At 32.9% G+C, this 16,757-nt stretch overlaps 1 protein-coding gene across 12 annotated transcripts in view; it reads left to right on the forward strand.

The window, feature by feature from the left end:
* LOC138321670 (trichohyalin-like) overlaps positions 1 to 16,757 on the forward strand; it is a 74,487-nt gene that overhangs the window by 42,727 nt on the left and 15,003 nt on the right. For 5 of the 12 annotated variants that reach the window (XM_069265505.1, XM_069265508.1, XM_069265511.1 and 2 more), the window contains 15 exons: positions 800 to 872; positions 1,208 to 1,322; positions 1,422 to 1,484; positions 1,914 to 1,985; positions 3,077 to 3,158; positions 3,578 to 3,612; positions 4,881 to 4,898; positions 5,842 to 5,905; positions 6,574 to 6,635; positions 7,018 to 7,075; positions 7,735 to 7,809; positions 8,782 to 8,804; positions 10,976 to 11,080; positions 12,509 to 12,572; positions 14,681 to 14,871. In XM_069265505.1, the coding sequence (XP_069121606.1) occupies positions 800 to 872; positions 1,208 to 1,322; positions 1,422 to 1,484; positions 1,914 to 1,985; positions 3,077 to 3,158; positions 3,578 to 3,612; positions 4,881 to 4,898; positions 5,842 to 5,905; positions 6,574 to 6,635; positions 7,018 to 7,075; positions 7,735 to 7,809; positions 8,782 to 8,804; positions 10,976 to 11,080; positions 12,509 to 12,572; positions 14,681 to 14,871 (1,100 nt within the window). Of the gene's footprint in view, positions 1 to 799; positions 873 to 1,207; positions 1,323 to 1,421; positions 1,485 to 1,913; positions 1,986 to 2,944; positions 3,159 to 3,577; positions 3,613 to 4,880; positions 4,899 to 5,697; positions 5,906 to 6,573; positions 6,636 to 7,017; positions 7,076 to 7,734; positions 7,810 to 8,781; positions 8,805 to 10,975; positions 11,081 to 12,508; positions 12,573 to 14,680; positions 14,872 to 16,757 lie in introns of all 12 variants that reach the window. The other 7 variants (XM_069265506.1, XM_069265504.1, XM_069265507.1 and 4 more) reach the window with 7 other exon arrangements.

Genomic DNA, 16,757 nt, shown 5'->3' on the forward strand with positions numbered 1-16,757 from the left:
TGGTGTTTATAGCACACATTATCATTTGTGTGTGTGTATGTCACACGTCCGACTGTGTATTACATTCACCATCTTCCTGTATAACGTTTTTTCTCTCCCTACTGACGCACAATCTCACATGCTGTAAACCAAGCTCTTAATCACGTTCGATACAGTATTTGTTATTTTGTCGTTGCTTTTGAAACAACTCCCTTGACCTCATCAGTGCATCCTTTTTGATAAAATGGATTATGGTTTTGAAGCTGTTGGTAATACATTTTTATTTTTTGTAGATAAGATTTTTTTTAAATTTTATTTAGTAACTTTTTTTTGCAGCTACGTTTTACGGGAACTATCAGACATACTTTATTCAGTCTATAGTCTATGATTTGTTCTATATGAACTTTATTGCAAATTTGAACAGTTATTTTTATAACGTGAAGATAGTGACATTTTATTTTAAAGGAGAAAATTAAAATTAATGTAATCAGATAACTCGCATAAAATATATTTAATGACATTAACAATAAATCAATATTTATCAAAATATTTTATTGTTGTAATAGACAAATGTCCATCTTTAAATTTGCTTTGAGTTTGTTTTTCAGTTTTGTTTAATTCTAGATAGTGCGTCATGCTTGTTCACTTCTATATTGACGAAGACTTGCAACCAAATATGACTATATGGGATGTGAAAAGCTTGTATTTTAAGGTGGCAACATCTACAAATATATATATGAACGTCATTTAGTTGATTGACTGTATCTTTACTTGGATATCACCATAGATCTATTTAAGCTATTGTTTGTTTCATCATCAGGTACAGGAAGAAACTATAGCGATGAATATGATTCCACGCAAAATGTACCAATAAGAAACGCACACCAAAAGAGGTATGTTTGTAAAATTTCTTGTTTCAGAGAATAATAGATGTGGCATATGTCATGTTATTCTTTTATTCTAATACTCTTTTTCGTTTAAATAAACAATAAACATCACCATTTATTTTTACCAAATAATCAGGGATGGGGCATCTAGGATTTTTATTTGTTATGAATCTATAAATATACATTGATATTTAAGGATTTGTGGGTAAATATCGTCTTTTTATTGAGGTTTATCCGTTGAATCCTGGTTTTCTAACGTGTTAACTTCTTAATTGATTGAAATAATACTCCCCTTTTAGAGCTAAATTTGTCAGTATACATTATTTCTTTATTTCAAACAGTCACGAACAAATAAAAAAGGAAACACAACAATTCTTAGATAGACGCGAAGAAGAGAGACGATTCCAAGAGGAAAGTGAGCTCAGAAAAAGGGAGAAACACGAGGATCAGCGAAGGGTTAGTACAAGCCTGTAAAGAAACATCGAAAAAAAAAACATAAATATATAAAAGGAATTCAGCCGAAGCTATTTTTAAGATTATTTTTCTTTCATTTAGGCGCGAGAGATGATGGAGGAGAGTGGACCATTCGGAAGGCCAGGAGCTGGGGCCCCAAACGGGGTAAAATATTATGTGTATTTGTTACACTCCAAACGCTGTTTTCATTTTTATCTTAAATATTTGAGCATTTTCTGACTTGTGGATTCGCTAGATTGTTAGCATTTGTCGTTTACTTTTGTCACGAAAGGGAAGGGAAAAAAGTTACCAAGACAGTTAATTTGAACAGTGAAATTGTTAACATCAGTATCAAGTTCCTTAGATAGAAAATCGATATTTTTTGAAGCACAGGTTTGGTGAAACACAGAATGTTGCTGTTTTGCTGTATGCTTTGCGACAGATAGTCGTATTTCTTTAAGGTATTGTCCTCTTAGTTCAGAAATGTATTGCAAATGAATATGATTGAGAGATGCTTTGCAATAGGTTCGTAACTAATTAATGCTTCAGAATTGTGCATTATTTTAGGTGGGTTTTTTTCATTTTTGTTGTCAGAATGATTACAAGAAGCAGAAGTTCAGAGAAGAACAATTTCAGCGGGATCCACCCAGATACCAGGTAGAGCCGGTAAGTGTGTCATCTTTACACTATAAAAAAGAAAATCTGCTTTATACAAGTTGTTTAAATAACTTGGCCATGATGTTTGTTACGACTGTCGTTCATTGTTTTTAGTGGTTTTTTCCACTGTAAATTTGTGAAATTTCTAAGTGATACTAAATAGATTGGTTGGTATCAGAAAACGTCCGCTTCGTATGCTACATCGGTTTATTTTCTGCTCCATGTAAGATACACATGCGGATTTGTTCGGAAAAGCACACCTGTCACATTCGCTCTCCAATTCACTAATCATATGTGCTTAAAATCATCATATCAGCATGAATACTATAAATAAATCATTAGAAGTCAATGAAAAGTCTGTTACCCATTTTGTCTGTTTCAACAAAAGTTTTCACAATAAAAAGGTTCAATATTTGGCAGAGATGTATAGAAGAATCAGCAGATGGTGTAGTGGATAAGTTGAATACAAATTCATCCATTCGTGTTATCTCAGTATGGAATCATTACTATCTCGTATTGGTTTCACATACTCTAAAATAAAAATAAAAACAATACGTCGATTTCCGGAAGAAATGAGTGAAACAAAAATGTAATAAAGCCTTTGAAAAACGATTTCAATGTCTTTCGATAATTTTAAATCATGAATTACATGATGTCAAAATATGGTGAGGTGATAAAAAAACCAGTTTTAGAAAATTCTGATTACCGATACCTATCAATTCCTTTTTAATCAAATATTTGTTAGAAAGACGGATGCGACATATTGTTTTTTACTTATGTAATTGCATTTATCTATCATATTCATTTTCTTTTATCTTTCCATTTCCTTTTTCTGTCTTTTTCTTCTCCATGCTGTCCACTATCGACCTGCTTTCTCCCTCTTCATGGACCTCCTTTTTCTTTGATTCCCGTTTCCTCCTCTATCCATCTTTGACTTTTGATCCATGACCTCTGACCTACTGCTGCAGCCTTCTGACTCCATCACCCACAGATTTCAGTTCTGGGACAGCTTTGGCCGCCCTGGCCACGGCGCCCCACTTAGAACCAATTCTGGAAATCTTAAGACTCAACTTGTTGGGGATGTGATAATTCGGTTTCAGGATCGCTATGTACGTGATGTCGAGAATTACAGAAGACACGAGCGACCTCCAGAGGAGAAGAAGAAGTACTACGAAGACCTAAGTAAGTTATGATACCATGTTACAATGATAGCCTGGTATTTTTGCGGGTCAAAGTTTGTGCTATCTTAACTGATATCGAAAATATTTTTAGTTGCGTTGCCTGTTTTGAATGTAATATATTATTTATCAGTTTATCTAAATTTCGCAATTCAAATTTCGATCAAATACCGTCCCGTGAAATCGCACAAATACCTACCCCATACAGATAACCAGCTATTACACGGTAATTATCAATTTAATAAGTAACAAATTCCTAACTACTGAAAAGAAATAATTATTCAATTAAAAGTAGACCATTTTATGTCCTTACACATAAATTTGCTGAATTTAATCATTTAACATTCAATAACAAACACACCAATTATCCTAATATAATTGCATGATGTCTTAAAATTAAACTTTTTTTCATTTTTGTTTCAGAGCAACAAGAGCAAGAGAAGAAAATGAATGGTCATGTAAGGGCTCATATTCACTATATTCACAGTTTTTTTTGTGGGTGTACAATATGGGTCGGGTTGTCATGCTGATTTGTTCTAAACATCAACATGTTTTTGTAGTGCCCTAGATTATAATTAATTCCGAATACAATATAATCTTCATTTAGTGTCACTCTGTCATTAGAATATATGTTAGATTTTAGTAGAATCAGCAGCCAATAGTTCAATGCTCACCAATAACTAATACTTATTACTTTCTTACTAAACTAGTATCTCATAGCACACGCCTTCTATGAACAATTATATGGGACCGATAATTAGTAAGTGGTTTGATCAGAAAATGTAAACATAATGAAATATTCATCTAAAACGTACAAGGGGAGATAACCTATTGAGGTTTTTGATTTAGCAAGGAACAACGATTATGTTTGACTTAGTGTACTTGCATTTTATGCATATATGCACAATGGCCTGAATAAGGGAACATTTTTTGCTTAACTGTCAGTATTTAGTCTTTTTTCATTCTATCGAGGACCCCTTCATCATGCCAGTCGATAAATTAAACAGTCACTTCTGTCCATCACGTTTCACGTTAATCTTGATAAAGATTATGAGACTGTATCTAATCCGGAAGCCGTGAATAAGTACGAAAACAACCCCAATCGTTTCGTTATTTCATGTTTCTCATTCACCAAAACAACTTGACGCTGTATTCATCATTCATGCTAACACTTTACCTTTTATGGTTACGTCACCTCTTTTTGTGTGGCTTATGACGTCACTGGTGTATGGGTCACTTTCCTTCTAGCATCACTAACATCACCCGCGCTACCTGTATAGAAGAAATAAAACATATCAAAGCACCACAGAGAGCGGGAATTGTTGTTTTTGTGTGTGCTGATATATACTGTATATCTGGTGAATGATTAAGAGCTTAGACACATTGTAAGATCTTTCTGATTCAAACTCTGTGTAAACTGTGTATATGATACCTGGTAAGAAATGATTTTCAGGAGAATCATAATATTTGTTATTGTCACTTTTTCAACGTTGTCTGAAAACGAATGAAATATGATTTACGTATGTCGTTGTTGTTAATTAGGAATAACCATATTTTAAAAATGGGTTTAAACTTTTACCTAAACAAAATTAGGTAAAAAATGTTGATAACGTTTTAGTAAGGACGTCTGCTTACAATTTAATATTTAAAAGCAAAATGTCCAACAAAAAGATATTTGAAAATCCACACAAAACATTAAGTTCACTTTCTGCTGTTTCGATTGCAGACCACAAATGGTGCCCAGGTCAGTAGAGAGATTTTGTATTAGCTAAAGCTTTAAACCGTGCAACGCATAACTGTTAAACGTTCTTTTGTTTAAAATTACAGCAAAAATAACGACAATCCCATGTAATTTTGTTGTTTAATAATAAACATTAGATATTTTAACACCTGCATGCATACAAAGTAGATATTGTGTGTTACATTACAGACTGATAATTGAGATCCCTTTGGTGATGTAATTATATCAGATGTTTTTAATATTAATGATAAAGTTATCTACCAACACAGCATGAACTGTTTGGTGAATGACCCCTTCATCAAATTGATGTTAGCTAACTTCACTTAGTTCTGTTCAATAAATGAATTACTAACGTCAGATAGATATAATGAGTTTGCCTTAACATATCCCATAGGGTATTCCAGGTTTGTGTATTTCATTGTGTGTTTACCTGTTTGTGGATATCACGTTAATATTTTTTCTGCATTATTTCGTTGAATAATCAGTTATCATTAATTTGTACTGAAATGCTGTTTTCATAAAAAAATGAGAAAATAATTGATTGTTTGAATAATATAGTCATTATTATTCTGTTATAAAATCCAAAAGCATATCATTAAATTTATTTATGTTATCAGTATATATAATGTATATGATTGTCTTCCCATTCTCTAGTTCTTTATTGCTATCTTTTATTTCTATCCCTGATTTCTGTTTCTTTGTTTATTATGAACTTACATCATTCTTTATCATCTTCTCTATCTTTTTCCTCTCTCTTTCTTTCTTTCCTTCCTTCTATCTATCTACTTTCCCTGCTGTCCAGCTGTCATCCCCTACCAAACCTATCGGCTTTAACTATATGGACTACTTTGGCCGCTCTGGCCCCGGAAGTGGTGCCCCAATGATCTCGGAGTCGGGACATGTGAAAGCACAATATCAATGCAAAGATCCGCTGATCTTCTTTCAGAACCCTGAAATGGCCAGAGAGGCGGATCAAGGATTAGATGGAATGCCGCCTTTCCATTCTCCAGGTCTGTATAAACATTTATATAATAAAAGAAAGGGCTATCTGCTCTTATTGGTAGGTATTTATTGTGACGTCATGTATTTATCAGCATAATGTAATACTCATAAAAGAAAATGATGCAATTTCTCCACACAAGTTAATGAAGAGCAGGCAACTCTAATGTTTTACAAAGTTGGATCACCCTTTACTCACGACAATGTAAATAGCGTTTATAAAGTAAGTAGTAAGTGTTGGAATTATTGCTTTTTTTACACCCCCCCCCCAGAAAAAAAAATCACGGAAGTTTCTAGAAAATCTCACATTCATTCGAAATATATAACTTATTTTTTGTTTTGGGATGTTTGCCTCATTAGGTATTATAATCAACTAAATGACTAGCTCGTGTCTCGATAAAAGTTTTCATATGCTATAACATTTATTTGAAAAAAATAAACAATCGTTCAAAATAAATATAATATTAGATTTTTTCTTCATCATTTTAAAACTAAAGGTAGTTATTCCATCTACCGTGTGTAAGGCAGGGATTAGCTGTTTCCACGAAGACATGATAGTATTAGGATATGAAAGTGAGGAAAGTAGAAAGAGTGTTTCGGATATGAAAGTGAGGAATTCAGTGTATGAGCTATTCTTTACTGTGCTAGCCAACTGATTTTTTTTTCTTTTGTACTTCAGGAAGAAACGGCATGCCTTCAGAAAGACAGCGTTATGATATGACAAAGGAAAATCTTCAGAAGGTAAATTTGTTCAATACTTTGAATCATAAAATGAAAATATATTTGATTAAATATTTCATAGCATCCTTTTTTATTTTGTTCAAAATTATTATGCATCTATGAACTGCTAGACTTTTGGAAACAAATAACTTATCTATCTTTAAGCGCATTATCTTTTCATCAGTACATAATGTACAAATTGGTTAAATGGTGTTTGAAGCTAGACTTTTTATAATTTGTAAAACGGCTTGTGAAGAATTCGTCAAATAACAAATGCTTTGTTCTTATGTCCGAAACGAAACAATTATTAGTCATTTTATTATATTTGATTTTAAGTGATCACCAAGTTTTCTCTTTTTAAATAACTGAATAAAATGTTTCTTATTTCGGTGATTTATTTTAGTTGCGGATGCAGAATGAGATGTTGGAGAGGACGAGCCCAGGTCCACAACAGATGCCAGGTATATATTGATAATATGAAATCATATATCCCATTTTGTAATAGTGACCATATGACAATAAATATATATATATTAGTCAGCACCTGAATTATTGTCAAATTACCAACAATATTACTTTACGCATTTTATTATTTTTTATCTCTCTTGTGAAGCTTATGGACGTTATAGTTTATAGTACTTTGCAATTATTTTTCACTTTTCTTTTTTTATTGGTAAAGGGTCAATTGAATTATGTGTTGCTATCTAATATATGGGCTTTTGCGGTTTACACCTTTTCATTTTTCTTGGTATGGATATTTCTTCAATCATTTTATCCTGATCCAGGCAACTAATGCAAATACTTTGAAGATAGTATTTTACCATATTTGACAAAATATAATTACTTAAATATCGCTAAGAAGGTTAGATAATATTATTATGATTTTTGTTGATGTTAATGTCCGCAGTTGATAAATAAAACGTTCGATGTCATAAGCAAACCATCCATATGTATGAGCATATCCAAAGAAAAAGAAAATAGAAAAAAAACCGCTTGTGCATGTTTACAAATAAACGTAGTAATGTTTCTCTTCATATTAAATCTGTTACTATGATTTCAGCTAAAATCTGTTTGTTTCTGTTTTAATGTTTTAATTTTACTCTCCACGATACGCATACAGACCCCCCACAACGCGATAGGAGGTACTTCCGAGCTTGGGACACGTTAGAACTGTCGAAAGCTCCTCCGTTTCTAGGTATCCATGACAACATATACATTAGTTTCGTGCTTGTTTATACTGTTAATTTTGCCTGCAATAGGAGACTTTAATTTGCCTGTACATTAGATTGTTTTAGCTTTTGCTGTTTAGTCATAATTTAGTTGCATAGTTATGTGACTTGCTCGTATATCACATTATCATAGAAATGTCCATATTACGCTATTCATAGAAATGAAATTGGCTTTGGTAAATCGTAAATCGATGACTATAAGCATTAAAACATTAGTCTGAATATGAAAAGTAAAGTGAGCTCAGTCTCTCTCGCTAATTGTCGAACTAGTCGAATCAAATTAGTATTTCACACTACATTGAGTCATTTTCACGTAAAATGTAGATTGTTTTAAAAATAATTATTATTGTTCAACTGAGAATACAATATCTTTAATAAAAAGACCATTGGATGAATATCTATTTATAAATGTGGTATCAATTTATGCTCTAAGTAGTATGCTAAAATATAGTCCGGAATAGCCATGTTTAGTCATATAGCTTATATGTTGTTCCAAAATCTCGTAGGCAAAATTTCAATAATTGACGCAATGCTACTTGTTCTAATGTTGCTTAATGGTAACGGATTTCCAAATGATATAATGGTACTGTATTTCTGCATAATTTACAACAAGATTTCTTCCCCATTTTGTCCAAATCATGAATATCATTACAAAGATAGGTATACATATATTGGAATTTTAAGTCTGCTTAATGTTAATGTGACTGTAGCTGTTACAGTAGGAGACTTAAGCTTTGCTTTATGAACGGTGCTTTTTAAATAAACAGAAATGTTTTTTTATAAATCATTTAGAAATGGTGATTATAAACATACGATTTCTTAACATGTTTCGCTAACGCCATTAATAATTTAAAGATATAATATTTTACAGCATATAATGCCTGAATAGAGCCAGTTATTAAGAAATTTATTATGACATTTTTTTTAATTTCTTGTAGATGGCTATATGAAAAACAGAGGGGTGAGTAAATACATTCAACATTCTGTCTTTTTTATAATAGACACACCAATACTCAATTTCGGTGCTTTTTTGTTCTTGATATTTTGTTTCATGGATTCCGCCTTTGCATATTACAGAGTTAACTCCCTTGCTGGTAAATATTCATTGTGACGTCATTATTTTTCAGCGCAATTCACGTTGTTTTCTCTGAAAACTATGACGTTACGCTCGCAAACATATGGCGTCACAATCAATAATAACCGCAAGTGCAGATAACACGAACATACCGCAGTCTCCCAAAACACACACCTCGCACTTCACACACGCTAAACACTGCATACATCGGGGGCCGTCCTTACATGACCCTGGTTGTTAATAGGACGTTAAAAGAATCAAACGAACAAACAAACAAACTCTGTAATATGCAAATGCAGAATACGATCAAATATGAAAAAGCTACGTGACGTAAAAATGTCTTCACCACAATACCGATAATGCTATGTTGATACTTGATCTTTGGAACGAAGTTGATTGGTCATTGGGGTATATTGAAATCATCCTGGTCTGGTTTGGAAAATATTTCTGAAAAATTCTGTTGAACATGTGAAGCACTTATTGTGTCGCCTGCAACACAAGAGCGACTGTTATGTATCACTATGTCGACGTCGTTGGCGTCCGGGAAATGGTGTCCGTGTGATAACTTTAGTATTTATATCAATATGATATCGGATTAGTTCGATAATGGTCAAAATCCGGCAATATTTGCAAGAGTTAAGGGACTTTGAAATCGTCAAAACAGCTAAATATATGGTTTTCGTTCGATTACTTAAGTATTTATTGTCCAATTTCAACCCAATTTGGTATATTGCTATATATCAATGAGGTCTCGTAGTGGTTTAATACTGGTCAAAATCCATTAATACTTGCAAGAGTTACAGGACTTGATAACTTCACCTTATTATTATCGATAATGTCAACTGTAAGTGACTATTTTTGTGATGCTGCGCAGGCGACACATCAAGTTCCGTGGAGTTCTTTTCCGAAAATACAAGGAATGATGGAGACCATTTTTAAGCGTTCATTTTTTATCAGAAAAAAACGGTTGTCATGGTAACCAGGTCACTCTACGAATGTTTTGTGTAGTAGTCTATAACTCATCTATCCTCGGGTCAATGTTATTAAGACTTGGTCAATAAATAGTCTACTTATGTCTATAAAAGACACTTAAAATATTTGGTTGTCATTGGTCTAAATGATTGTGAACAAGAGGGGAGTTAGCCGTTTGCTTTCTGTTACGATTCTAGCTGTCTGTTACGTTGAGAGATTTTTATATCATGAGTGCAGTTAGAAGATGGGTTTAAAGGAAAACCTCTTTACTAAAATTATGGGAATGGTTTTCATTTTTCACATCGTGTGCCTGAAGGCTCGACATCTTTATACCAAATGTATTATAAACTTTCTTATGATATGGCATTAGAACAATGGTCTGCAGACGAATCGTCCTCTGTCTAAAAGTGTCATGGTGAGTTCAATTATGGCACAGAGTTCCTAGCATCATAATGTTTCACATACAATTCACCTGAGTAACCATTTGATGTTATTTCATATAAACGATTACACTCGCATCTCAACAATAATGTGTTGTAGCCTATGACATACTCGAAAGCTTGATTAGGATCACGTTGTTTCTGTAACGTTTTCATCACACGCATAAACATCACTTTATGATGAGAGCACACTCATATTTTGTATATATGCATAACACAAAACACAAAGTGTGTCCGAAAGTAAATGTGGTTGGATTCATGATTCTTGATACACGCTGAAGTTTAACTCTATAATATAAAACGATATATGAAAGTCCATTCTTATACCCTTATAAATGAATTAATTCTCGTGAAATTAATCCTTTTAAGGACTTTGTAAGAAATTGTTACGCCGTTATAGTTATCATGAAATTATTGATGACGTTACAAATGGCGACAGTTTTTTATTATGTGAGATGAAGATTTTTTTTTAAACCAAGAAAATTTATTGTTACAATAAATGCTGACTTTCAAATCTTGACTGTTAATGCTTGTAACTAACTTACCAGTCTAAAAACGCAAGACTTACTAGTCACTAGTATCCACCATACACACTAGATTGTCACTTAACCTCTGTTAACTGTAATACTCTTGTCGTTCCACCAGATATTTCAGGAATTCGACCCCTGGGGACGGGGTATTGGGAATCCACTTAGGGATTCCTCTGGTAATGTGGCCAGATACCCATTCGCACTGGGCAAACCCCGGGAGGTATATCTGTGTTGGATCTAACATTATAACTATGCCGTGACCAAACTTTTATTTGTATCCTAACTCTGATTTCAAACACTGTAAACTACTCGTTTGTTATTTCCGAGAAATTACTTCCGGACCAGTGATCTATGTAAAATAGACATTGAATTCTAATTATTCTTCCAAGACTATCTCATTAGAATATTTAATGGGTAATTTACAGTATCAGTTGGTGTTGTGTGGTGTATTTATGTCAGTTTTAGTTTAATACAATTTGTCAATTTTGCAGTTTTTAATTAATATATTTCAACTATATATTTCATTTGATTTAAGATGGTGTTTGTTTCATTTGTGGCTTGATTAAGTGTATAACCAGGTTAAATTTGATGCATGGCATGGGCTCGTTTTGAAGTGATGATTTTTAAAAATTTAGTTTGAATAATTGTTTTGAATGTTTTGATAATACATATGGGCCTTTCTCAAACTTTAATTTTTGTATACACATGAAATATTCTAGCTATGCTGTGCTTTAGTGAATTGTTGCATATGTGTATGTACGTTTATGTGTACGCATTCGGCATGCATATACCATTGTGATGTCTGACTAAACCGGTCTTTGAATAATAAAAATTCAGGGTGTTTTACATCAGACGAAGATAGACGTTGTAGGTGAAAATCGATAGCATTCAATATCCAGTAACATTTTTCCTTTTCTTATGAATCAGAACCTTCACGGTTACCATGAAACCAATCTTGTATGATATAAAGTATAATTGTGCAGATCCTAATGTGACCAATGTTATAGCATAAATAACATGAGATAACTAGATAGTCTTTTATAGTAATTACATAATTATGTATGTTGCACGATCTTAAAAACTGTACTTGTAAAAATTTACAGTATCAATGCTAACTATCCATGAAACTTGAAAATGATATCAGAAAGTCATTTTGATGTGCACAATTTTAATAATACTTTTGACTGTATTTGAACTAGGTCAGTAAAACTTAATAATCCGGTTTCTCATACTGTATAGATGGTAGTCTTTCGTGGTGATAATTCATGTTTTCTTGATTTAGAGGTAAATGGATAAATCGTGTGGCATATCTTGAAATTTCGATCCGTTAAATTATTCCGTCTTTACTTATTAGAGAGTTAGCTCCCTTGCGGGTAGGTATCGATTATTACGTCATAATTTTGTGAGCGCAATTCACGTCGTTTCCTCCGAAAAGTATGACGTTACACTCGCAAACACGTGACGTCACAATCAATACCTACTCGCAAGAGCAGATAACTCTGTAATATGTTAATGCAGAATAATTTGTTTTGTCCTAATACCGTTTTTTACACATGAAAAATAACCGGCTTTTCGGTTAAACATTTGTTTAGATAGTTATGTACACTGACATAATGTCTATATATTATACCAACTTTTGTATTTTTAGGGCTTCGGACCAAATTATGGACACTTTGAAAGGGACAGGAGAGGTATAAGCAGTCCTAGATCAGGTTATTATTGAAGCTCTCCTTGCTAATGTTATTTACCAGATCTGATAAAAAAAACCTAATGTAATTCTAGTATATGGACAATCACAGAAATTTAATTTAAAGAAAGATAATTCATAAAATAATACTGTAGCAAATACTTATATCAAAATTTTGACAAGTAATTGAAACATTTAACGTGATTTGTGATATTGATTACTTATTCAACCTCCATTGTTATTCGTTATGGATTTTCATATCTGGTAAATACGCTTTTTCTGTCTTATTTCATAATTTTATGTATTGTTACAAAACTCTTTATAACTATGGAAAATGGTCTTCACTGGGTTAATGATAGGTAAGTTCTATAAAGGTCTACGTATTCGTACAGCTCAGCTAATCTGAATTGACTTGTCTATGCTTTGTCGTGAATTATTTCAACTCATATCAATATGCTCTATTAGTGTACCTGTTCTGACTTCTTCAAACTAAATCTCGTTTTCTTTCTCCTCCTTCACTCAAAGAATCACTTCAATTTCACCAGCAGTCTGCAAACTTTCAATTTTTTAAACTTTTTTTTGGAACTTATATAAAAGTGAAATAGATCAAGTGAACATACATATATTTGAAGTAGCTGATTCTGTGTTATATTCTCTTAAAAGTTACTTGCTACCTTAATACTTCTGTAGATTAGCCAAGAAACTATTTTTAATTTAAAATTTCAAAACTTTACTCTATGATTGAATATACCATCAGCATTGTCGAACCTTTCAAACACCCCTTGAGCTAGATGTTATAGGACCAATAGGAAATAGGCTAGATTATATTATTCCGTGTTACATTATATAACCTCAAAACATATATTCAAAATGTTCTATTCCATCTTCGCATATTACAGAGTTGCCTCCCTTGCGGGTAGGTTTCCATTGTGACATCATTATTTTGTGAGTGTAATTCGCGTCCATTTATCTATTAAATATGACGTTACGCTCAAAAACACATGACGTCACAATCAATACCTACCTGCTAGGACAGATAATTCTGTATTATGCAAACATTGAATATAACAAATGTTATTATGACATGTGTCCTACCTTAACTTTGTTGTTGGTAATCATTTTAATTTTATGTATCTATATCTTAACCTAACTACTGGTGATGGTCAAAATATAAACGAATTCAAGAATACACACAATGAAGAACATTATGACCTATCGGAGGGAGAGTAACTCTGATGAATCATAATGGAAGGTTAACAGGTTTAACAGGGGTCATGGTATCTATCACGAGTCTGATCAGTGAAGCGTGACGAAAGGTCTATTTGACGGCAGCATCAGAGTACAAAGCTTTTCTTATGTTTCGCATCAAAAGCATTCTTACGCACGAGTGTCGTATTTTTTCCGAATCTTGTTAAAATTCAGTCTCCAACACATTTTGCACATAAGTCAAGGAATTGTTTTAAACTGTTAAACATGTTAGCCATTTTCTGGAGTGTGTAGATCTTTTGTTTTTATTTTACATGCTTTATGAAAGGAAATATATTATCTTTGACACATGCGGGTGATTGTATAACCAATTATATATAATATATACAATTTTATGTTTGTGTGTATATGTACACATGTACTGTATGTTTTCAACATTTGAACAAAAAAAAGATAGCTTTACATATCGAATTTTATTCACCTTTTCTAGTTTCTTTCATTTTAACATGGTAGAATTTACAAAAAAAATGAATCAGAAATGACAGTCCACTTTTCATTTAACGCATCAACTGATAAAGAGGATTTGGAAAAATAAAATCAGTTAAACTAGGTAGACACTCAGTGACTTGATGATAAGTAAAATATAGTGAAATATGCATCCTCTATACTCCAGGGTTACTTCATGTAATGATTACGGAAAGAGCGACGTCCAACTTCAAAACCCTACAGCCAACCACATTGTGACGTTTTTCGATTTGTGCTATGACATAGTCCAGGGGTGGATATAACGTCAATGATATTAACCCCTGGAGTATCGACGATGTGAAATATGCACTTACGTATCTTAAATATGACGTGCATTTTAAAAATGACGTGCATTTGCAGGTATAAATGCCACCATTAAGTCAATCAATGAATACATTGTAGCTCCGGAGACCGATCCCAAATTCCTAGAAAACCCATACGATGACCTCGGTAGACAAAAGTTTACACTCAAACCGAGCAAGATACCTCCTTTGGAGCCATGGGGACCATGGGGACGTTCGGGCGGCGGTGCACCAAGGACAGATCCAAAAGGGAATCTCATCACACCTATAGCAGGACTCATGGATAGATCGGTAGGTCTCATAGAAAATATCACAGAATATTCATCCATAAACGGCAAAATGATTTAGATGAGATATTATTTTGTTGCATGACTCGACGTTTTTATTTCATATGTTTGAGAGTTGTGATAATCCAACCTGCTTTTGTATGTCATAATAAAGTATAATAGTTAGTATGTGTTCAGATTGCGTAACAGAATATATTAACATTAAATAGAGGTGTGAAGTGTGCAATGACTTATCGACTTAAACAAGAACTGATTTGAATGATTTAAAGCAATTAAAAGAATGCTCACACCAGATTTGATGAATGTTATAGAGACGGTGACTTCATTGACTTCAAGCAGTCATTTCAACAAGTAGTTGTTTCTTCCAAATTTATGAACATCTCTCTCATGATTAACTTACTATAATGGACTCTCAATAAGGAAGGGATATCTCGAACAGGATAAAAATTCTGGCTGGTCAGCACGATGCTTTATGAGCGTTGACAAGCACAAATATTTCACTCGTTGAAATATACCTTTCTTATTGATATACTTTTTTTCTCCTATACTTGTATCAAAAAGGTTGAATATATGTTGAGAAAACAAATGTCACTGCGTCGTCATTGTCTGTGCCGTTTTCGACAATATACGTCAGATAAATGCCGCATATATTTATGACGTCACGTAAAAATAAGTGCGTTTCAGCTGTCTTATAATCTCAGTTCATTTACCTAGAAAGAATGATTTTTTCCTGATGATTGAGTATAGGAGAAATATATATTACAGCACGAATCACATTAATACATTAATGAGTGAAAAGGAACGTAAAAAAATATTTTTAAATACTATTTTCAGATGCAATCTTATCATGCGGTAAAAACTGTTCATACATGGGAACTGACATATCCTTTATGTCTATCTATCATTCCACATCTTAGCCTTTCTCCCTGACTCCAGTTGTTGCTTCTAATTTATTTTAATTGACTGCCATTTTGATGTTCGCTTCAGTTTGCCTCAACGCTATAGCTCTTAGTGAATCTGTTAAAATCATTAACATATGGCTGCGAATTATGTGTTTTCATACCAAAGAGCCTTGACATTCATGAAGCGATCATTGTAATACTTTCCATCTTCAAAAGTCATAGCAAAACAAAAAAAATGTGGAAAAAAATAAGCAGCGTCGTCAAAAATGGTCCTAGAAGAATGACGAAACTATCGGGAGCATCTTTATGGCATGTCAAATGGTGGATTTGGTTTTGTTAAAATTATCAACGTTTGTCATCTAACTTTCTGGTGTTAGTGTTTATTTCACCTATTCAATAATGCCCTGGCCTTTCTTAAGTAATAACACTACCGTTGTCACGAAATGTACATTTTATTCTTTGAATTAGTGTATATTGCCTTAACTTAATTCATTTCTATTTTTAAGTTTTTTTTTATCTTTTTTTATTTTTTTTTCTAAGTTACCAGTTTATCATACAGATTGTCCTTTTTCAGGTGTAATTTAAAATGAAATGGAAATAACTCCCATTAGGTTTCATTCCATACTACTTTCAAACCTTCTATATCGCAGTTGGATGTATCAATGGCATCACTAAATCGGTTCGACGTTGTCGTTGGAGTCTTCCAAAAATAATTTCCGCAGAATAACTCTAGATCCCTTAGCGTGATCGAACTCAAAATTGATAGACACTTTCCTTAGGGAATGTGTTTGCTTGGAATCATAATTTTCTGGTTTGAAGGTCCAAGTGTGTTTCATTAATGTGTAGTTTTAAGGTATGTTTCACTACAATTGTTTTGCAGACGACGCCTCCACTTCTTTGTGTGAAAAACGTTTACCCATAACAGCATGTAGTGTGATTCTCGTTTATAAAGATTAGGATTTAAGAATTTTCAAAAACAAATAGGCAT

Source organism: Argopecten irradians, chromosome 4 (assembly GCF_041381155.1).
Source record: "Argopecten irradians isolate NY chromosome 4, Ai_NY, whole genome shotgun sequence".
NCBI lineage: Eukaryota > Metazoa > Mollusca > Bivalvia > Pectinida > Pectinidae > Argopecten > Argopecten irradians.